This window comes from Lytechinus variegatus, chromosome 1 (genome assembly GCF_018143015.1).
Source record: "Lytechinus variegatus isolate NC3 chromosome 1, Lvar_3.0, whole genome shotgun sequence".
Lineage (NCBI taxonomy): Eukaryota > Metazoa > Echinodermata > Echinoidea > Temnopleuroida > Toxopneustidae > Lytechinus > Lytechinus variegatus.
In genome coordinates, this window is record NC_054740.1 from 61,128,943 (window position 1) to 61,153,156 (window position 24,214).

General features: G+C 37.4%; 2 protein-coding genes across 3 annotated transcripts; both read right to left on the reverse strand.

Moving 5' to 3' along the window:
- Positions 1-200: 200 nt before the first annotated feature.
- On the reverse strand, positions 201-12,610 carry LOC121418757 (telomeric repeat-binding factor 2-like). 2 transcript variants are annotated; one of them, XM_041612854.1, is made up of 9 exons: positions 12,388-12,610; positions 8,208-8,449; positions 7,088-7,186; positions 6,254-6,400; positions 4,141-4,212; positions 3,247-3,298; positions 2,775-2,835; positions 1,433-1,578; positions 201-629 (listed from the first exon to the last, which is right to left on the reverse strand). In XM_041612854.1, the coding sequence occupies exons 1-9, from the start codon at positions 12,533-12,535 to the stop codon at positions 364-366; spliced, it is 1,233 nt and encodes a 410-aa protein (XP_041468788.1). In that variant the 5' UTR covers positions 12,536-12,610; the 3' UTR covers positions 201-363. The 2 variants fall into 2 exon arrangements, with proteins under 2 accessions (XP_041468788.1, XP_041468778.1); XM_041612844.1 differs by having other exon boundaries at positions 4,090-4,212.
- A 3,046-nt stretch (positions 12,611-15,656) lies between these two features.
- On the reverse strand, positions 15,657-23,850 carry LOC121418765 (cytochrome P450 2U1-like). The gene is made up of 8 exons (XM_041612867.1): positions 23,598-23,850; positions 22,664-22,837; positions 21,953-22,112; positions 21,190-21,323; positions 19,861-20,096; positions 19,206-19,322; positions 17,140-17,467; positions 15,657-16,000 (listed from the first exon to the last, which is right to left on the reverse strand). The coding sequence occupies exons 1-8, from the start codon at positions 23,788-23,790 to the stop codon at positions 15,777-15,779; spliced, it is 1,566 nt and encodes a 521-aa protein (XP_041468801.1). The 5' UTR covers positions 23,791-23,850; the 3' UTR covers positions 15,657-15,776.
- Between the last annotated feature and the right edge of the window lie 364 nt (positions 23,851-24,214).

Genomic DNA, 24,214 nt, shown 5'->3' on the forward strand with positions numbered 1-24,214 from the left:
TCTTGCAGTCTAACAAAGAAGCAAGATCACAAGTTGTGGCGGAGGCCTTGGTTATCATTTTTCTTGACTTATCTTGCGGTCTAACAAACAAGCAAGATGATAAATTACTGCAGAGGCCTAGGTTTACCATTCTTCTTGATTTATCTTGCTGTCTAACAAAGAAGCAAGATGGCAAGTCGCTGCGGAGGCCTTGTTTATCTTCTTCCTCGACTTATCTTGCTGTCTCACAAACTAGCCAGGCGACTAGTTGCTGATCTAGGGAGACATTGAATCACCATTGTCCTGTATTCATCATGCAGTCATCTCGCCAGACGACAAGTTGACGCTGAGGCCTGAGTTTATCATAGTCCAATTCATATCTGTCTAAATAAGGCCTTGTTTCACCATTGTCCTGTACTTGTCCTTCAGCTGCACGTTTGTCCTGTTGTTGAAACTATAAGCCTCGTTGATTTCCGCCCACTTGCCGACCCCGAAGCGGTTGATGCCAAGCTTCAGTTCCTCCTCTTCTTCCGAAGACCAGGGCCTCCTCTTTGTTGGTGTAGGGTTCTTGTGATGCTTTCGATGTGGAATATTACCTGGGATTTCTCCAAGGGTGGCATTTATCACAGGAGTGTTGATTGATTTGTCACCTGATAGAAAAAAAATGCAAATTATAATGAAAGAGAATCTGAAGAGTAGTATAAAGATTAATATGACTTCAATACACTGTAGATTATCATATTATCCTCCTGATTTAATATTATGTATAAATTACAGAATTGAATCTCTTGATTTCCATACATACGTGTACTAAAGACAACTCATCAATAGAAACCCTCAAAATGCAAACATGACAACTTGAAACTTTGTCAGAGGTCATAACATTTTCATAGTGCATTTGAAAAAATCAGTACCCTTCATACAAATTCATCTTTTTTTATCCCCATTTTATGTTCGGTTGTACATCCTTATTCTTAATACATGTCGTTTCTCAATGTAATCCAATAGCCTGTATTGTGATTTCTCTGGTTTAAAATCAACATGAGTTTAAATTATGAAAAGCCAAAGACGTAAAAATTCTGCTTTAACCATTTTTTTTTTTATATCAACTTCACTCCTTTCAGATGATTTTAATGGAAAAGAAAGGCATCGCAAATATCATTCATATATAATGTCTAGTGGTTAAACAAACACAATCTCTTTGTGATTGATGGATAGATTGGCTATCCATAGTTAAACCATAGATTTATATCATCATGTAAGTTAACGTGGAGTTCAGAATACGAGCTTCTAAATTTCACATTCATTTTACTTGAAGAACAAATCCAATATTTTCAGTTCTTATTTCTCATGTTTTAGTTCAGTCACTATCACTGTCCATTATGTTTTCCCATTCTACCTTCACAGAAGAATAACCATAAATGTAGAATAAGAAATAGAACTTACTTTTTACCATTTATCCTCGTTTTCAGTTCACCTTCCTCATCACTGTCAATGATGCTGTCCCACTCAACTTTCTCTGGATTCTTTTCAGGATCCGACGACTTCTTGGCAATCTTGGAACTCTGTCCATACCTCAGCGATCGGATGCTTCTTCCCCTGGAGCAAGGTAATAATAAAATAATAATAATAATAGCCAATTTTTATAAAGCGTTTTTCCCAGAATGGCTCAAAGCGCGTTACAGCATATTTCCCCGGACATTGGATTCATTTCAATCCCGCACGAAATTGCACAATTTCCACTCCCTGGAGAGCATTCCTTGCAGCCTCATTATGGCGCTGGCAAAATCAAACATACAATATCTTTCGCATCCTAACGGGTACCCATTTAGCACCTGGGTCGAGAGTGACAAAGTGTGGATTAACGCCTTGCCAAAGGACACTATTATAATTATATGTTATATAATTATATGTTCACATGGTATTGTATCAGGAAAATTAAGTTTTGCATATGAATATTGCAATACATGTATGGGAGAGTTAAACAAATGATTTTCTTGGAGTGGACCTAACCCCTTTTGCCATCAAACTCTTCATTTAAAACATGGCAGAACTTGAACACTTTAAATGTTCACTTTTTTGGTGGGGTTCACCTTTGAGCACCATTGCATAAATACAAAAAATGTGTGTACCAAAGGATTCATGAAGAAATTATGAAATTGCTGAATATATTTGAGCATGGCATGCCAGTCAAATGTCGTGCCATTTTTCCAAGCAATGATAATACAATGTCCCACAAGTGTTTATCCATGTTGGTGATCTACTGATCTTCAGGTGATTTTTTTTCAGCTTGATATTTCATGATTCCTACAGTTCCATTAGTGCAACTGTCCCAGATCTTGGTCTAAAATGGGATTGTGAAAATTGATCTTGGTTTTACAGACATGAAATCAGTTTTTTACTGCAATTACAATCATTTGCCTTGAAATGTTCGGGGGGGGGGGGGGGGGGGGGGTGGGCATTTCAGCCTACTTTTTGTTGGTGTTCTTTTTGTCCTTATTTAGACAGTTTCAGAATTCCATGAAATAGTCAACCTTGTTTCTCCGTACTTACTTCAATTCATGAACTGCTCTAGTCTTGATAATTTGAGAGCATTATAACTTTTCATAAGAACAAGAACAAGACAATTCCTTCACGGAAAGTCTTGTGTTAGGGGGTCTGACGTTCGCATTTCATGGGATTGCCCATAAGGGAAAATCAGTAAAGACTGACCTTTGGGTCTACTATCATTTGATTCATATCCAAACCAATTTATCTTGGAGAGGACTTGCCAATTAAAAATGTTAATTTCTCACCTTTTCGCAGGACTAGGCTCTTCTTCTGAAGTTGATGAAGCCGGCAACTTTAGACCACGTCCTAAAAAAAATTACCAAGACGCAAAATCATTTCGTTGATGCGAAGGTTGTCAAATGTTGGGATTTCATATGTTAAAACTATACAATATATATATATATAATTTTTAAGTTATGCTGTCATTTCAATAACTTAACCTTTGGTTAAGATATGATGTTGACGGCGCCGCCGCCAGAAAAGCAGCGCCTATAGTCTCACTCTGCTATGCAGGTGAGACAAATATGAGGTTCATTTCTTGCTGGCTTCCCATAACACAACCTCACTCAAAGAGTAATAAAATGAAATTAGGACCAATTTAAGTGCACAATTATTTGGTGCACTGTACACGTACCAACATAACATAGTTTGCTATGAAATTGTGAATTTTTCTTAATAGTTGGCAGCCCCGCAAAACTTGAATTTTGAACATCTTACTTGGAGTACTTCTCGGAGATGAGCTTGAACTGGAGGCCTTGCCTTCTTCCACCTATGAAAATTTAAAATAAGAACAAAATATGAAAGAACATTAATGACAGGAATTTTTCCTTTATCTTCAAATCTTCACCAACTTATAAGAAAAACAAAATATGAAAAAAATAACATTAACAGTAATTTTTTTTCTTATCTTCAAAATTTGTGATCAAACTTACAATATTGGATAAAAAGTCGAATAAAGAGGCTCTTGGACCAGTATCATAAGGGAGTAACGACTGTTTTAATTTTGCTATTTTGGTAAACTATCATGTGGAATATTATTCCTTATATTTTCTGGTAGATTAACCACACCCTTTTCCCCATCCCCGGATATGCTCTATAACATGCATGAAATCATAACCGATCGTAATGGACCATAATCGTAATCGGTTTTTAAAAATCAATAAATAATGTCCTCTATTCTTTATTACTATTTCTCCTTTTTTGTCTCATTTTTCTGTCCCTTTTTCTCTTCTTTTTCACTTTTTTGTTTGACAAAGAAATAACTTATATTTATTGAAATATGAAGTTAAAGCTGAAGTAACCACTTAAAAATTGCAAAAATGATTTATATCATTGCTGATCTTTTTATATCTTTTTAAGTGAAGTTGGCTAACCTGATATATTATTAATATTTGTCTGCCAATCTTTTGACACATACTTTTTAATTCATACATACAAAAACTTAAGTGGTCATTTTAGTGGATTCCGTAAGAACTCATTTTGAAATCGTCACCACAACTGGCATTTATCTCCAACACCCCTATACTGTTAGTAGAGAGGGAGAGAAAGTGATACGAGTACCATTTTCTCTGATGCCTCAAGGACTTTTTTCCACATTTTGGGTCCACATGCCTTCTTTAATTGACTATGAGGGATGACGGTAGCTGGCTTTGCCGTCTGGATGTCCTTCTTCTTGGCAATTACCTATAAAGAAATCCATGAACAGTAAAGGTGAAAGTTCATCCACAAGGGAATCTTAAAATCACATGGACAACCTACCTGCCAATATTGTAAGTCCACACGTACATGTAACAGGGACAAAGGACAACCTCATAATAAAGAACAAGCCTTCATGTATGGGCAAATGTTCACATAAAAAGGGACACCAAAACAGAGAAGGTGAAAAAAATATATAGAGGGACAGTTTGCAAGTATGGGATAACTCCTCCATTTACGATTCCCACATGAACAATGGGTAATCTAACTAGGTTGAAGTACAGAATTTAAGTGTTGGTGATGTGACAACACCAACACCAACACCAACACCATACTTGAAATCAGGCTGGTGTTGGGATTGACCTTGAAAAATATGACATATTTCTGGCAGTTTGTGTTGAATGCTGGTGTTGGATGCTGTCTGCTGAAGCTGGTGTTGATGATTTACATGTAATTTCCTGATTCACCAACCACTCACACCCCCAGAGATTGGAATGATTTCATGTTTGGTGTTAGTGTTGGTGATCTGAAGCTCATTCATTCATTTTTTATTCTCAAATTTTCATTGATTTTATTTTTTATTTTTTGTATTCACAACTGGTTTGCAGGATTTCATCTTCCTTTATTGCACCCATTTTTTATTCTCAAATTTTCATTGATTTTATTTTTTATTTTTTGTATTCACAACTGGTTTGCAGGATTTCATCTCCCTTTATTGCACCCTAAAGCACACCACTTGGAGAGGAGAGCTCACTGGCAAGGGGAAAAATCTCCCAGGAGAAAGCTTTTACCCAAACAACAGCTCATTTGATGAAGTCACCAGGGGAGTTTTCCTCTCAAGGGAGCTGACCATTAACCATATACAATGTACATGTTCACTTCATAGCATGGAATGTCACTCTTGATAAATTTTCTCGCTTTAACCTGCAGAGAAAATTCTTTCAATTTCAGAGCACTCAAACGGAAATCAAAAGACTTAACATCCTCTAAGGGAATAAGAATTACACGACTGGTGCATCAGATTGGTTCTAACTAAGGACACCCTTTCTCAATATTACTTTTTGTCACCTACAGTACTTAATCTTGAACCTGCTATACGGTCAACATAATAGATTACCTGGAAATCACCACAAATGCCCAGCAAACTTTTTTTATGGCAAAGCTTTGATGTACATGTAAACATCCTTTTGACAGTGAACTGCAATAATGAGAATTCACACTACTTGTCGTCAAGTGGAACAAGTGGAGCACCTCTGGCAGTCTTGCCTGCATTATGTGATTCAATATAGCAGCAGTGCTGACTTTGGAAATGACTATGATATAATTATTCCCCCTAAAACACCACTCATATAATATGCTACTACATGTACATTCATTGACCCTAAATGACATTTGATCTTGATCAAGTGACCTACGACTTGTCCAAGATGAGCAATGATACCGGAATACCCCTATGTCCACATTTCATAAACTATATCCATAAACTTTCAAAGTTACGATGGCAATTCAAAAACTACCCCTAACATGGCCAAAGTTCATTGGCCCTAAATGACTTTTGATCTTGGTCATGTGGCCTGAAACCAAGGCAAATTGTTCCGTAATACTTGATTACCCTTATGTCCAAGTTTCATGAACTAGGTCCAAATACTTTCTAAGTTATGATATTATTTCAAAAACTTAAGCTTGGGTTTAGATTTGATGTTGACGCTGCCGCCGTCGGAAAATCGGAGACAAAAATGTCTCACCTGATATTTTTCACAAGTAAACCAAAGAGCAGTATCAACATGAAATCCATTTTGTATACTGCGAAAATTAAATGTTGTAAAGGCGAAGAGCTCCAGCTTAATGAAACCCTAATTCAACATCGCCAATGCAGTTACAGTGCAAGTTCTATGGCTATGCGCACATACAGCCCACTCACAAGAAATTACTAGGATTTTGACATTTGCTGCATTAAATTTAGCAATAATGAGCAAAAAATCAGATTGGGTCCTTATTACAACACGCAGAAGAGAAAACCTGAACTGACCTCGATGAGGAACGGCCTCTTGAACTGGTCATGGACCTGCTTCAGGATGGGTATCAGCGACTGGCAGAACTTTGGATGGCTGTGTGCCGCATCAAATGCCTTGTTCTTCTTGCCTTCTATCATGGCATTCAGAGTAGTCACAACCTCCTGTATAGAAAGAGCAGTGATTAAATTCATGAGTCAAAATGCTGACTGAATAAAATTATGATGATGAATTTTCCACTGTATACATACAGGAGTGGAGGGCCCTGTGTCCCAAAAACTGAACTTATCAGTAATAAATGTTTGCAATCTATGACCAATGCCAATTTAAAAATTGCCCAAATGTACATGTGAAAGTCTTTCCTGACTGCTAGGATACATAGGCACCGTTCTAACTACTGTCCTAAAACTAGTTTTAATACTGGAAACTTGTTTAATGAGTAATGAGAACGGTCAAAGAGGTCTTGGAAGTGATCTTCCAAACCGGTTCAGAAAACCACCTTGCGATGGAGTTTTGAAGATTGCTTTGCCTCGTTAAACTGAATTTAGTGTGGACACAACAGGAAGCGATCCTCGCACATTTCGAGCGCGCTATTCCACACACTGTATGCCGATGCTGTGGTTTCAAATTTCGCGCGAAACATGTCACCCCACTGAGTGTTCCCATGGCAACAAGATGGTTTTTTGTTAAGTGGTTTTGAAAACCATTTTCGGGTGATCAAATGGGAACGCTAGCAAAGCGATCTCCAAACTCGTTTCCTGAACCAGTTTCCAGTAAACTAGTTTTCGAAAGTATAATGAGAACGGTGTCCAGCACATCATATTTTGATTTTTTTTTTTGCTTTTATTTACCTTGTCTTCTGCTGATCGTTTAATTTGCTTTGGCCACAATGCTAACAGAAGATCCTTGGCAGACTGTGTATCCCGAGCCCTCAACAGAGCAAGAACGGCCTGTATGAACAGAGGAAACATGTTGATACATTGTTAACAAATCTAATGGAGCATTGTGGCCCAGTGGATTAGTCTCTGGACTTTAAAACAGAGATCATGGGTTCAAATGTAAGACAAAGTGTAATCCTTCAACAAGAAACTGATCGTTTAACCTGCTTTGGCTAGAATATCCTTAGCAGACTTGTGTCCTGAGCCGTCAACAGAGCAAGAACGGCCTGTATGAACAGAGGAAACATGTTGATCTAATGGAGCATTGTGGCCCAGTCTCAAGGATTCAAAAAAGATGTCTTCAAATGTAAGACAGAGTGTAATTTTCTTCAGCAAGAAACTGATCCATAGTATAATGCTATCAACCCAGGTGAGGTATCTGGGTACATGAAGTGGCATATGTAGCTCAAACTAATGCTGGGATAATAATTGTTGTGCTTTGAAAACTCTGACAATGAAAAATATAATCTATTATCTTAAAAAATTGAGTATTTGCACACATCCACAATCAAACCAAACAACAGCCTAGTCTACAAACCAAAATGACACATAGAATAAAAATTATACAAATGAAGAATAACCTCATGTGGTTCTTGTCTCCTCAAAACGATCATTCTTCCCCATATTGGGCCCAATTTTGACATGCTTCAAATTCAATTTTATACATTTTTTATTTCAGAATCAGGAATTCTTGCCTTGAAATTTAGAGGGGAGTGTGACTGGGACTTTGCTGATAAAAAATTGCTCTTTAGCACATTTTACAAAAATGTCAAAAATCCAAAACCATGTTATTCTTGGATGGATTTTTGGCAAATCTTCACCAATGTTTTCTTTTTTTGTGTGTGTGTTTCTATTTAACCAAATTTACACCAGGGAGAATTTCCCCCCTCACTTATGATCCACTGGAGCAGTGGTCTGTGGAGTATGGAATCACAAGTGTATTGATTCACATGTATGGCAACAACAATGACCCAGTTCACACCAACAAAAGTAAGTCATATGCAGAATAAAACAAAAGGGAACGTTTTCTCACCTGAATCTTGATGAGTCGTCTCATTTCGGCCATTTCGCTCCGCATCGGGCTCTTCTGTTTCAGGCTTTCCTCGAGCTTGGTGACGTTATCCAAGGCAATCTCCAGGGGTGTACGATGGGCTTCATCTCCCCTGGTGTAACACAGGTCGACCTTCTCACCGTCAGCCAACAGGCAGAGGAGATGGACAAACTCAACATGGTGGATCCTTTCTTGGTTCACCCCTGGGGTGTATTCCATCACTCCTGTCAAAAAAATATTGAAGGGGATTTACAAGAAAATGTTTTAAAGTAATCAATCGCAAATCACTGTCAAAATTTTACAATAGATCATTCACTTCAAACTGTAGGCCTTACTATTAAGTTCCAGATTCCTTGTTTGATTCAAGCAACCAATTTTCACCCATGAATCCTAGACCAAGAGCTTCAGTCTCTGTATTTGGGTTGTTCCGCTGAACTACGTTGGCTCACTCACCAATACATAGACTGAAGAGCTTGGAGGCCCGTACGAACAGCCAACGTATAACTTTAGCTTTAGTTTCATGGTTTCCATTATCAGGGAAATATAAGTGATTGTGTACCTTGGACCGGAGTTATTGATAAAAATCCTCTGGATGATCCAGAAACCATTCATCTTAGACATTTTCACCCGAGCTGACGGTTTTTCTTGCAAGTTGCCATCTTGAATGACGTCATTATCGTTAATGTCTCAATATATCGAATGTTGTCTGCTACCTGTGATCGTAGCGGTTTAGCTCGCATGTGGAGCAGATCCCATTATAATTAATATCGATATCACATTCGTAAGTTGTCGATGCACGCTTCATTTGTAATTTTGGGCTGCCATTTTGGGAGTGATTCTCAAGAAAACATCGGTAAAGTACCATTTTCATACCTTTCAATATAAATCTTTTACATTTTTTAATTGATTAGAAATTATAAATTGATATCTTGTAGTTAATAAATTCTTAGAGTGTAAATTCAATGTAAAAAACTACATCGAAATCTGGACAGTCAATTGACAAAAGGGAGGGCGTGATAACACATGCGAGCTCACACTAACACTTTACAATCGGTGAATGGGGATGATAGTAAATGTCAAAAATTGTTGAATAAATCCCCAGAAACGACGGTTATTCCTGTCTACACGAACAGTAAAACTAAACATCTCTATAAATTAAACAAGTGGAATGTCTCTGGCAGTCTCGCCTGCATTATGCGGTTCAATAGCAATAACAGCAGTGCTGACTATGCGAACAACTGATGGAATAATGATTTTAAAGAAACACCATTCATGCGACCATAAAACATTTAATTCATTACGGGGTCATCATAAATGACGATTGGCTGTAACCTTGGTCATGTGACCTACATGTAGGACTTGTGCATTATCCTTACATCCACAATCATAACAATGTCCATAATGTTCTTGACAACACCATAATTGATTGCAAATATGCGATGGTCCGCTAAAATCAGCTCAATTAGCTAACGAAGTAAACAGTGGCGAGTAGAACCCCTTCTCTAAATACTTTTTTTTATAATTGGGTCTATTAAAAAAATATTTTGTTTTGAAAAAATATAAATCAACGTAGAGGTGCTGGTCCAACTAGCACATCAATGATGTGGAGCTCATCCAGCATCTCGCAACGAAATTTAACATAATTTTAATTTTAGCCCAGTTGACACTGTTGTGAATTATATTGGTGAAATAAATTGATACAGAATTGAAATTGATGAAGAAATGACTTAGAAGCATTTTTTGTGATCTATGAATAAATTTCATATAAATTAAGCATAAATGACTTTCTAGTAAAAATTTCTGAACTCTGTGTAGGACATTGGTGAACCTCATGTAGCTCTCAGATGGAACAAAAATAATCAAAATCAATCAACAAAAAAATAAGTAATTTTTGTGAGTTTCGAAAATATATGAATAAATTAGCATATTTAATGAATTTCAAAATTCTGTTTTGATATTTTGTATCACCACCTCAAGCCATCATATAAAGCAAACAAAATTGAAATTGATCAACAAATGAAGATGAATTTTTTTGTGTGTGATTTATGAATATTGCATAAATTAGCATAAATAATTTTCCAAGCAAAATTTCCAAATTTTGTGTACAAATTTGGTGAACCTCATGCAGCTCTACCAGATGGAAGAAAAAAAAATCAAAATCTGTCAACAAATAAAGAAGAGGCATTTTCTGTTATTTATGAATAAATTTTGCATAAATAAGCATAAATAATTTTCTATTGAAAATTTCAAAATTCTGTGTAGAAGTTTGGTAAACCTCATGAAGTTCTATCAGATGGAAGAAAAAAAATACAAATCCGTCAACAATTAAAGAAGAAAAAGCATTTTATGTGAATTTGTAAAAATATGAGTAAATTAATTTTGCATAAATTAGCATACAAATTGTTCTAATCAAAATTTCAAAATTTTGTGTAGAAATTTGGTGAACCTCATGAAGCTATACCAGATGGAAGAAAAAAAATCAAAATCAGTCAACAAATAAAGAAGCATTTTATGTAAATTTTTAAAAATATGAATACATTACTTTCACATAAATTAGCATAAAAATTGTTCTAGTCAAAATTTCTGTGTAGAAGTTTGGTGAACCTCATGAAGCTCTACCAGATGGAAGGAAAAAAAATCAAAATCGGTCAACAAATAAAGAAGAAGCATTTTATGTGAATTTTAAAAAACATGCATAAATTACTTTCGCATAAATAAGCATAAAAATTGTTCCGGTCAAAATTTCAAATTCTGTGTAGAAGTTTGGTGATCCTCATGAAGCTCTACCAGATGGAAGCAAAAAATTCAAAATTGTTCAACCAATAAAGAACAAGAATTTTGGTGAATTTTGAAAAATGCGAATAAATTAGCATATTTTATGAATTTCAAAATTCTGTGTAGAAGTTTTGAATCCCCCACCTAGTGCTATCATATAAAGCAAACAAAATTGAAATCAGACTTGAAATGGCGAAGAAGTAGCATTTTGAAATTGTGGACGAATGACGGACCCACGGCATAAGCTCATTTGGCCCTTCGGGTCGGATGAGCTCAGAGATGCCAAGTTCAAAGACCAGCTATGCGTGAGATTTTCTGTGAATCTGAGTGAGATCACAGATATTATGTACAATGTATATGGGGATAGGCTGTGATAGTTGCGTGAGACAGAGATTTGAGGGGATGAACAAGTGTCCAAAATGCTTGAGTCTCACGCATAATGCGTGAGACTTGGTAGCTCTGTGAGCTAAAAATTGGGATTGTTCTAGAAAACAAGGATATCCTCATAAACCAAGACAAATCATGTCTTGAGAAATTGAGATTGTCCTTGTTTATGGGACATTTTTTTTCACTTACCCCTGCAGGACATAGACGTAATTACAGGGATTGAGTGAGAGTGCTAAATACAGGTTCAGTGACCTCAATTCTGTTTGCATTACAATTAAGGAATTATAATCATCATTATTTCTATGCCTCACCTCGCTGGATTCATCATTCATGTCTGAGAAAGCGGAAAATCAGGGGGTTCTGAAGACTTAAAGGTTTCATTTTTCCCGACCAGAGTTAGTAAAAATTCCACAGGCACATGCTCTGGCATCTGGGGCCAATTGCACAAAAGGGTCTTTCCAAGGACCATCTTTTGTGTAGGCCTATGTCGCCCATCTCTTATTGTTATATGCGCTGTATGCGGGATATTTCTGAAATGTATGATAAAAAAATAAAATTTGATAGCTAGCATTTGATTCAATTTGTATACAATGTCATGATACATCAGTGACATATCACATCATTTTAATTCTTATAAACAAAGCTTTTTGAAGTTTTGTTTACTTTCATCGGATGAATATTAAGAATATGTTTGCATTTAAATTTTAAATTTTAAAATGCATTTCAAAATTCAAATGGCGCATCATAATAAATGGGCGACACGAAGTGACAAAAGACGGTTCTTGCAAAGACCCTTTCGTGCAATCAGCCCCTGGCTCCTTAGAGAGTATTTAAAGCTAACATTTACTCTACGACGACTACGAATTAAGAACCTGCGCCTGCCTGGCTAGGCAAGAGAACCCTCACACCAGTCGTGGCAGTGAGATGCCGTAACTCGGGCGTTCCTCCTTAGCGCCTGGCAGCTCCCTCCACACCCGACACTCCGCGCGCTTTAACGTACCCGTCATGAATGACCTTTCTGTTCTGGAATCGACGGTATGATTTCGCTGGAACTCGTCCCATGCCATCCATGCAGCATAATCAAAAATCCATCCAAATATTTCGCAGTCATCTGCTTTCATGAGAAATTCTGAGGTGTTAGATTCCATGATAATTTCTTTGATTTCAAATCATAAATCAAAACTTCATCCGCGGCGCGGGTTTCATGGTGTCTTTGAGTTACTAAAGCAGTTTTGAAAAGTAGACTCTAGCTCTGCCACCAAATCTAACCCAGTTGTGGGGTTGTGGCGCGTTCTTTGGGGCAATATAAATCTTATTTCTCCTACCTCCTTTCCCTTTTTTCTTTCTTTTTGTATTCCCATTCCTTTTTCTCTTCACTTCTTTCAAAGTCATGGTGGTAGTCACCCTTGCCGCCCGTAGTGTAGCACTCCCGGTTTTATTTATTGCAAATTGACACATGTTTTCCAGTCAGAGCTGAGATACATGTAAGCCTAGAGCAAATAGGCCTACTCAAAAAGGAACATAACAAAATAAAATTGAATTACTATATAAAATCAAACTCATAGGTCTTGGTGGGGGTGGGGTGGGATACATATATATCTCCCCAATATTTCAGGTAGAAGGGATGGCGTGTGTTTTCATCCCCCAATAATTCCGGACAACATAATGTGAATCATATGAAAATTATGATCATGATTATCATGATCAAAGGATTACAAGATGATCATGATAATTGACGGTCGTGTATACGGATGATGACCATAATTCTTTTTCTTGAAGTTCAATGAAACCATGCCTTTCATAAACAGATTGGTGATAAAAGGAAAAAAGGTCACTAGTAACATATCATATTATATATATTTTTTATTCGCGACTCCCCACGACCAAGCGCATGGGATGTGCCCCTGTGCCCCGTTTATTTCTCATACATTCGTGATTCTGAAGCTTCGGATATTCCGAAGGTTCGTATTTCCAAAGGTTCGTAATTCCGAAGGGACGGTTAGTCCGAAAATGAAGTGAGGTTCGACCGTAATTCCAAAGGTTCAATACTCCGAAAAAGAAATGAGGTTCATAATTCCGAAGGTTCGTTAGTCCGAAAACTAAATGATTAACTAACCTTATTTCGTTTTGAGACTAACGAACCTTTGGAATTACAATGAACCTTACTTCGTTTTTGGATTAACCTTCGGAACAACGATCCTTATTTCGTTTTCGGATTAACGAACCTTCGGAATGTCGAACCTTATTTCGTTTTCGGATTATCGAACCTTCAGAATAACGAACCTTCGGAATAACGCCACAAATGTTCGGATTAACCAACCCTTTTACGTTTTCGGATTAACGAACATCGAGGTATAGGCAATTTGTGTGTTTCGGAATTACGAACCTTCGGCATAAAGAACTTTTGGAATTATGAACCTTCGGAACGGTGTAACCGTTAATTTTACAACCCTATTGAATGTCACTTTTTTTTCTTGATATGAATATTTTCTGATGAATAAAGCTTACACACTTAAGCTTGTTGTTAGTATTCTTTATTTCAGGCCTGCTTTAATTATCCCGGTGTAAGATGTAAAATAAGTGGAGAACAAAGATTGAAATGGGAATTTAAATTTGAAATTGTATCCAAGGGAAATAACCATGAAAACCAGCCAGAGCCCTGAAAATGGCTTATTTTCAGATAAATTTTTCAAATTTCAGCTCGGCGCTTTGCTTTTGTGTATATGAATATACATGTACCTAGTCTTGTTGATGAACAAAGCTAACACATACTAAAAACTAAAGACTTAATATAAGGACTACCCCCTTTGATGGCATATAGATGTGTGGATTGGGGCCATGTACACCCCCCCAAAAAAAGGGAAAAAGAAAACAAAAAATGATAGAAAAACTATATGATACATAAAAAAAATCATGTCAAAATTTAAAATTTATCCCCAATAGATTTTTTTTATACTTGATCGCTTCGCCTGCAGCATAATATAAATTGTGCCCTTTACGTCCCCTGATATTATTTAGACTCACCACGCCATTGACCCCCACACAAAAATAAATAAATAATAAAAAAATAAACAAAATTAAATAAAAAACGACAGAAAAGGGGAAAATGTATCAGTTAACCTCCAACAATGAACACGGATTGACACACATGATGGAATTATATAGTCCAATATCAACCCCAAATCTTTCTCTCACCGTGACTTTCACCCCTTTCTCTAGATCTCTCTCACTCTACTCACGCTCTAAGTACTGAAAAATGTTAACCGCAATCACCATTCAAATATTCTAACGATATATCTACATTTATTTTCATTGTTAAGAATTATAATTACACTACGAAATTCCGAACCAACAACTATTATGACCCAGTGGTCGACTAAGGCGCATGTGAAGGTCCAGTGTTCGATCGCCTACATGAGTCAGCACGACCCTTACGCCCTCGAGCAAAGCATATTTCTCTCGATTATCATTTAATTGAATCATGTATTGAATAGATGATGCTGAAGGTATTGCTAGTAGTGGTACCAACGTGTGCGCGTTCAAACACCTATTCACTACAAGTATTTTTAATTGCCATCATGATTACACCACTTTATCATTATGAAAACATGAAAAGTACGAAATATTAGAATTGTGATCAGTGAGGTGTCTGCAGCTAAATCCGTTTTGCAACTTCGTATCATTTCATAACGGGGCATGAGGGGGGGGGGGTGGGGGCACAGAAAATAGGGAACATATTTAGTTTCGTGAGAAAGGGGCTTCTTCATCGGAAAAAACAACAATTTATTGTCCAAAAATCTGACAAGGGTCATTGATCCACCTGGTTTTATTACAAGAATGTTGATCAATCTTCACCTGAAGTTCAAAGGGGAGGGAGCACTTGTCACCACAGGATACCTAATAACTTGTACAACTCTCGGTGGAAGGGTGGGGGGGGGGGGGCGCAGGGGAGTGACCCAGTGCCCCTTACATTATGTCTAAATTCATCATCAAAATAATCATAACATAATAAGGCATACTTTTCACAATAAAATTTGATCAAGAATAGCTCTTGGTTACAGAACTAAGATATATTTGCGACACTAAATTAATTCATTAAAATAAATCATTTATTTTTTTTCTAAATTTCAAAAAAAAAATTCAGCATGAATTATACAAAATAATTTGTCATAATATAGTATAATATAGAACAGATTTGTTAAAAGAAGACGTAATTCCCTAAAGGTAAAAGCTTGTTGTGGGATCAAGGAGATATGATATCTCCTTGGTGGGATACACATGTAACACAAGTACATAAACACAATACGAGAAAGGAAGAATGGTTTTATATTAACATCTCCCTTTTTCTTAATTTTTTGTAACGAAAAAAAAAATAAAAAGGAAAAGAGGTCAATCTTCTATTTGTGTGTGCACGGCGGTAGGGGCCATATTGCTCTCCACTTCTCTGGCAATGATTTTGAAGGGCACTGCGGAAAGAGTGAAGTTGCCACCATCGACGTTGAAATCGGGAACATCGCCATCCGGCAAGGAAAATTCGAACCTTCGGATTAAGGTGGTTAGGAATAAAAACATCTGCATCCTAGCGATTCGGTCTCCAATGCATAGACGCCTACCTGATAAATTGAAAATAAAAAATGGAAGAAAACCACGAATGGTTATTTCAAAACAATAGCTACATGAGTCATATTTTAGCTCAATAAGGTGTTTTCTCTTGTCAGTTATCCAATATTATCAATAAAACTGTTGCAAAAGCTGCATAATCCTCTCAATTTCACAACTCATTGGAGGAAGCATTACAAATTAAAGCGACCCGTCGGATGCTCTATCCGATAAAAACATCCGCCAAAGTATGTTCTATCCATCATTACTACAAGAACTGCATGTGTTCATCGGCCAATCGAAATCAAGAAAAGTTGTCAGATCTGACAAATTGCCAAAAGAAAAATTATGTTCATGAAAGACCTCTTAGCTTATGACGTATTTGAAATTGTCTTAAATGTAATCTGTCATTACCGATTGGCTTCATGGGGATATCATAATACTTCCCATCCATTAACCATAGGGATCATTTCGATTTTCTTTGACGATAAAAAATTTACGAGATTTGAGTTTAAAGAAAAAAAAATACGGAAATTTGTATACTGATGCATATATGCCTTCACTGCTGCTATAGTTTTAGGGAATTAAAGCATATGACACACTTAAGTTTTATGGAATGGATTGAAACAATTAATTACAATAAACTAAAGAGCGATGTGCTTATGTGAATGGAGTGCAAGCTTTTCTCATCACCGTTTCATTTTTCTTTGACCAACTCTTGCGCTTTCCCATTCACTCAATCCCCCGTTTTATACATTTCACATAGAATAATAGGCATAATAGTATTAATGATAATATTGAATAAAAATATTTCCCTATATTTAGCGCTTAATACATCATCCAGGTCCAAACATACATGATTTAATACTTGAGTTATCGAATTCTCGCTACATAATTTCTCCTCTCTCCGAGGAACATTCCAAGACTAGATTTTAGCAAGAGCTACAAAACTTTATAATACAGCTGGGGCTGCGTGTGGGGAGCGAAATAATAGTTCAGGAATATAACTTTCCCAGAGGCAGACATGTTAGAAGGCACACAGATATTTGTGGATCAAACCGTGACTAATCACGGTTTATGATCTGATGCTCAGGTTTCTTATGCCGTCCACTGTGTGCCGTCATCTGAGAACTCTCTAAAGTGGCCTGATTACCTGCTCCGTATGGCAAGAAAGCCGGATTCTTCACCAACTCCTTTCCATCTTCATTCAAAAAACGACTCGGGTTAAACCGCTCAGGATCCTGCCAATTTTCAGCGTTCTGATGAATGTGCCAGAGGTTAGTCAGGACCAGCGTCCCTTCCGGGATGACATAACCTTTGACCTTAACATCCCTCTTGACCTGTCGAGGACCGCCCATAGGAGCCGGTGGTCGAAGTCGAAGGACTTCCATGCACGTAGCTTCGACGAGCGGGAGTTCGTCGCGGTCTTTGATGGTTGGGTTACGAGACGGCCCAATGACTCGCAAAATGTCAGCTCGTATCTAAATAAATAGAAAGAATCACATCATATCAATAATTTCGAATACAGCTGTCAGTTGTTGCCTCGTTTGGCAGCGCAACGAGCGCAAAAATAAAAATGTCGTAGCATTGTATATCGAAGGGCAATAAAAGTTTTGTAAATTGTTATTGAAACGCAATTATTGCCAAATATGGTCATAAAATGTGGATCATTAATCGTGAGACCTCACGTTGGCCATGCATCAAGGGATGTAGCTAGGATGAACCTCGAAAATTTTGAACTGCATTTACCAGAGTCAAAACTAGAACACAGAGGTATCACACAACGTCTCTACCCAGTTATTATATCCTGGTCCAAGAACTCCAAACATGCATCACTAGATCTTAGAGACACCGGAAATTAACGTTCTAAGCAGACAAACCTTTCGGGTCGAACCATTGTCTAAAGAAAAAAAAAACCTTGCCATCACATAGCACATTTGGCCAGAATATTCCAGCGTCACTGTACATCGAACTATTTAACCCATTATATACATCCCCACCTGGTCTACATCCAGCTTCAGAATGTTTTATGGAGCCTTTTTCAAGCAGCGATTAATGCCGTTTCTCGTCAACCAACCCTTGTACCAAGCCGGTGTGTGTTTCATTGACCAACCCTTGTACTAAAACCAGTGTCATTCTCGTCAACCAGCTCATGCACCAAACCAGTGTCAATTCTCGTCAACCTACCCTTGCACCAAACCAGTGACAATTCTCGTCAACCAACCCTTGCACCAAACCAGTGTCAATTCTCGTCAACCACCCTTGCACCAAACCGGTGTCAATTCTCGTCAACCAGCTCATGCACCAAATTAGTGTCAATTCTCGTCAACCAACCCTTGCACCAAACCAGTGTCAATTCTCGTCAACCAACTCATGCACTAAACCGGTGTTAATTCTCGTCAACCAACCCTTGCACCAAACCGGTGTCAATTCTCGTCAACCAACCCTTGCACCAAACCAGTGTCAATTCTCGTCAACCAACCCTTGCCCTAAACATGTGCCAATTTTTCGTCAACCTACCCTTGCGCGAGACCGGTGTCAATTCTCGTCAACCAATCCTTGCACCAAACCAGTTGAATTCTCGTCAACCAACCCTTGCACCAAACCAGTGTCAATTCTCGTTCGTCAACCAACCCTTGCCCTAAACATGTGTCAATTTTCGTCAACCTACCCTTGCACTAGACCAGTGTCAATTCTCGTCAACCAACCCTTGCACCAAACCAGTGTCGATTCTCGTCAACCAACCCTTGCACCAAACCAGTGTCAATTCTCGTCAACCAACCCTTGCACTAGACCGGTGTCAATTGACCTCAACTTTAACTGTTTTTATAGAAACACATATGTTTATGTAGTCTGTATAAATAGATGGGACACATGTCAATAAGTACTTCGCATGAATTGATTGCAATGTTGTGGTTCAATAGATAAGTCTCCAAACCACAAGGTCCAGGTTTGAATCCCACAATGACACTCGCATCCTTTGGCAAGGCGTTTATCTACATTTGCCACTCTTCACCCTGGTAAATATGTGGGTACCCACTACGAAGGAATCCTTGGATGCTCGAGCACCTGGTCAGGGTAGCCTTTGTGAAACCGGGGTCACAGTAGCAGCGCTTAGAAGCATTGCACTAAAAACTATATAAATGTTGCATTTTATCACTTATTATTAATATTCCAAAAAGACGAAACCCACGAATTGTGTTAATTGTTTAGTAATACCTTTCTCTGTAGCTCCGGGTATGCAATAAGGTAGAGTAAGATCCAACGCAATGCTGACGTCATCGATTCAGAAGCAGCGAGGAAGATATCGAACACACCCCTCCAGATATTTTCTTCCTATGTGAGACATCAAAATAGATCGAACTATAAAGTTGAAAATCGGTATTCGTTTCCTAACATGATATATATACATTTTTTCTGTAATCGTAGGTACAAATTTAATACCTTCTAAGAAACCAAACAGAACAGATAGTCAGTGTTCATCCTCACCAGATATCAATGATGACAATTAAACAATGGTTGATAGGTATATATCTATCATAAACAAATAATAAATCAGATAAGATGAAGATAGTAATCATACATCCGAAAAACGAGAGGGTCGATAATAAAACCTTGCTGTACGCCTAGACCCTTGAGACCAGGTAAAAGATTGAGACTAATTTAAGTGCCAGACTACTAAATAAAATAATTATATGTACATTTCTGGTGGGTGACTCGTAAAACTGTTCGTAAATATACGTAGGACTTTACAAGGGATTGGAATAGGAATATATCATTAAACGTAATAAACAGTCATCCGTCGCGCTTAAAGTCATTCGTAATCTACGAACTGCTTTATGAAACACCCGCCCGTTCTAACTTGAACTTCTACCTTAAGATATGTTTCCTTTCCATCCTCCTTCAGCTGTCTGACCTCTGCCAGGTACATATCGATGATATCACGGGTGTTGTCCGGGTCAAATGTTTCCTGGTGGCGCTGGACGATCCCACGGATGAAGTCCTGGAGGACCGCGAGGTCGTGGCGGACTTCGCGGTAGAGCGGGGTATAGTAGAAATATCTACTGACCAAGAGGAGCCCAGACGGTGATAAGCTCCGGAAAGAATTTCCTAGAATTGAATAAAGAAAGGTATAAAGGTTCTCACGAGTTTGCAGTATACTAACTCTCACTCCACCCTAAAATCATGTAATGATTCGGGGCAAAAATAATACATTTAATCCCTTATTAAGGAATTAACATCCTTTATTCTAATTTTCATTTTGTATAACTTGAAGTTTTCAACTTTAAAAACTTGGTAAGTCACAAGTTTGAAATACGACCGATGGGGATTGTTTTATCTCTTTCTCTTATCTCTTTTCCTCTGTCGGAAGAATTAATCAAATTATTTTCATAAATATACTCATATCAAATAAACAGTGTGTTATGTCGTTAATAGTATTTTTTCTATTTCTTATGTTTCAAATGGATGAAACTGACGTATTGCTATCAGAACAGAGTTCCTTTAGTAAATTAAGAGGCTTTTTATAGGAGTAAATTATGATTTGTTTAACAAATTTTCGGCATTACTCCTATTCGTTTAAGATCAGTATGCTCGATCTGTAATGAAAATCATAAGATCAGTATGCTCGATCTGTATGATCTTAAACGAATAGGAGTAATGCCGAAAATTTGTTAAACAAATTATAATTTCCTCCTATAAAAAGCCTCTTAATTTACTATCTATTGTCCACGGCGGACGGCATTTGAATAGTAATGAGTCAGAAAGAAGAGGATCGAGGGTATTTGAATTCCAGTTCATCGCGGCTTAGCCGTGAACCAGAATAGCCTGGTGGTTGAGTCGCTGCCCGGAAAGCAGTAGATGGCAGGTTCGAATCCCACTGGTTCCAATTTTTTCTGACTTATGATTTATGATTTTCATACAGATCGAGCATACTGATCTTATGATTTTCATTACAGATCGAGCATACTGATCTTAAACGAAAAGGAGTAATGCCGAAAATTTGTTAAACAAATTAGAGTTCTTTTAGTATAGAAATTATTACGATGTCCTGTATATCGAATTGTAAAAAGTAACTATATATCATCTATTATTCATAGACGTTAGTGACCCCCCTCTCTTTCTCTCTGTGAATATTCATAAATTGATAAATCGCCTTTCGGGATTAAAAAATATTCTGTTAAAATTAACATTCAGTACGAACCTACAACGGTGAGGATATGCTTGAACTCTGGATCCGAGTACTCGTAAGTTTGACCAAAACAGAGACTGCAGATGATGTTGGAGACAGCGTTCTTGATGATGTGATGTGGGTCAAAGGCATCCCCACCTGAGGAGCTTGAAGGTGTGATAATGAGATAATGATAAGCGCTAATGTTCTGTTTGTCTTCTATTGTCTAACAATCGGATACTAACATTAATCAGTCTGATAATTATACATTATATAAAACTTATAAAGAAACGTATTTATAAAGAAAATGATGAATTAAAAAAAAGATACCAGATAACGCATAGGCCTACTTATGCAATAGTAATTAAGGAGCACCAAGTTTAGAATAGACCGCAGGCCCATTGGTGCCAAGGTTAGTGCAGTCACCATTATGGTGGGCCCGAAATAGATAGATGGAGATCAGAGGGACAGGTTGATAATGAAAGAGAAAGAGAGATAGAGAGAGGGGGGGGGGGGGGGTGTGGTGATGCTATTAAAGTTGGAGTGAGATGAGCGCATTAAGAACTATTGTAAAAGAATTGCTCCTTTTTCTCGTGAATCGATTTCTTATATTACGTTTATTACTTTTTCAAAAAAGTCATTGTCCTCGATATCATTTTGTGACATTCTATTTTGAGAGATTCCAGATTTCAATAATAGATTTCATTAGTTTCCCTTGTGATAATGATATCTTCAATTGTTAAGCACGTTATTCATCATGAATGTATATGGAATTATTCTAGCTTTGATTTAGAACCTTTCAACTGCTTCCTCATGAAAAGCCTTGCAAAGTCGCTCCGACTCTCTCACGATCACAGACTCCAACTTCTCCTTTTCAACTTCAAACAATCTGAACGACTTGGCGACGAACGTCCGCAGTTCTCTCCATTTGTCTCCACTGGCAAACGCGAGACTTCCTGAAAAGACATTAAGCGGAACATCATTGATGATACTTTATCATATTTATATGATCCTATCTCAAGTGCTAATACATGTATTGCATACCGCTTGGAAAGATACTTAAAATCCATCATCAGAAAGCTACTTTCTGCTCTGTCCTCTGTATCTTGGAGGACCACAACTTTATACATGATATAGGTTTGTTGGTATATTCCCAAATCTTCCTTCATCTGTTAATGCATACCTCTATATAGAAAATGTATGCCGCCTTAAATTGCTCATACATTCGGTATATACCCAACTAAACATATAAACTTGAGGAATACTTTGAAAGAAAAAAGTGATTTTATCAACTACGTCACCCATTCATCAATGTCGGGCAAGGGTGTTTGTGTTTTTTCGCTGAATATAAGAGCATTATAGCCGCACATTTTCGTTGTGAAAAACGTAAAGATCAACATGAGTAAATAAATAATAAATGATAAGTAAATAAATATTTCCTTCTCTGAAGGATGGACTTTTTGAAATGCACCTTGAAAAAAATATTTTCTATGATTGTGTCGATCACCTTCTAATGGAAGAGCAAGCGAGTATTCGATGGGGACGTTGCGGTCGGTGAAGACATCGGCTTCCTTGATCAGGGATTGCCTGACAGAGTCGACATCGTTGAGGACCACGCAGAGTTTGGTGCCGAGTCGGAGGCTGATCAGTCCGCCATATTGCTTTGTCAAATGTGTGAAACCTTTATGTAATGTGTTGCAAAGAGAATCAATGTTTATAGTTTCTATTCAGATTCAGATTTTATTTCCAACAGAAATGACATAAATATTGTTACAAATCATTTTCATACATTTAAAACAAATATTTACGATACGAATCATTGTCATTATAATTATATTCAACAACATCAATGATAATAAACATATAAAGATATGCACAAAATATGGTACATTTTGTTGACAAATGATATAACATGATTTAAATAGAAAAAAGGGTATCTGTGGAAATGGGAGAGTCACTCAAAAGCATAGCTTTGGTTGTACGTGAGGGAAAGTTCGTTATCTATGATGCAGCTTTTTAAAAAGACAATATAGTAATAACGAAAACCGCTTTTTGCATGAAAAAACTATCTTGCTTAATGATGAGGAAATGTATAATCGATTAATGAAAATTATTCTAGTTGATAACATTCGCGACAATAAAGTTTTGTGATATACACTCATTATGCGACCGCCGTTATAAACCGCAGATATTTATTCGCAGGGTTATAGGTTTATAATCTTTCTTTATCCAATATTATCAATTTCACTATGCTGATGACTACTGTAGGTATATGCAAGATTAATTAGGGGGTAGGGTATATAGAAAGGCAGTCATACAACTGATGGAGGGCGGTAAAATTATCGAGGGAATACAAATTTACATCATTTATAGAGGATCGAAGAGATATACAATATAATCTTTCAAAACAAACATTGATTGCAAAGTTCTAATATTCCGACCTTTGAACGGCGGCAGTTTGAGAAAAGGCAGGTATCCCAAAAGCGGTAGACCCGTGGGTCCCGGTGGAAGGTTGGATGTCGTCTGTTTTCTCGATCCAAAACACCAGATAACCAAAAGGGCGCCAAGCAACCCAACTAATATCGTCTGCAACCCAAGGCCAGCAAACGTTCCGATTACACAACCAAGTGACATAATATCATTCGCTTATTACGTCTCGTGAATAATGGTTATTTATCTCTTTTCTCCAGACTATCGGTCGTCGGCGTCCACTGAGAGTGTTGATTTATCAAATTGTTATATTCAAAGATGGAAGAGTACTTGAACTTTCAAGTCGATTTGTGTTGCACCGAGATAAATATCGTCGCTTTTGATCTTTGCTGTTTGTCCGATAATTTTGACGCGACGAGTTGGTTCCATAATAATTCTGTCTGTCATACAGCTATTTATAATATGGATTTACCTAAATACGGTTAGTGCACGCTTGATAAGCCAATGTGAATAGTGTCAGGATTTGGACAACAAGCGCCAGTGGTTTCGGAAGAATACCCCTTTCCGATTGCGATTATGGATATTGTTCCCTTTGTGGCGAAGGATTTGAACCGCGTCGTGCGTAACC

Excerpts from the sequence above, each read along its gene's own strand:
- LOC121418757 (XM_041612844.1), bottom strand. The coding sequence starts at position 12,535 with ATGGAATCTAACACCTCAGAATTTCTCATGAAAGCAGATGACTGCGAA. Across the intron at positions 6,401-7,087 it reads AACGATCAGCAGAAGACAAG|GAGGTTGTGACTACTCTGAA; the intron begins GTAAATAAAAGC and ends CTTTCTATACAG. Across the intron at positions 3,299-4,089 it reads TTGAGGCATCAGAGAAAATG|GTGGAAGAAGGCAAGGCCTC; the intron begins GTACTCGTATCA and ends AAATTTTCATAG.
- LOC121418765 (XM_041612867.1), bottom strand. The coding sequence starts at position 23,790 with ATGTCACTTGGTTGTGTAATCGGAACGTTTGCTGGCCTTGGGTTGCAG. Across the intron at positions 22,838-23,597 it reads CAAACTGCCGCCGTTCAAAG|GTTTCACACATTTGACAAAG; the intron begins GTCGGAATATTA and ends CATTACATAAAG. Across the intron at positions 17,468-19,205 it reads ACCCGGAGCTACAGAGAAAG|ATACGAGCTGACATTTTGCG; the intron begins GTATTACTAAAC and ends CTATTTATTTAG.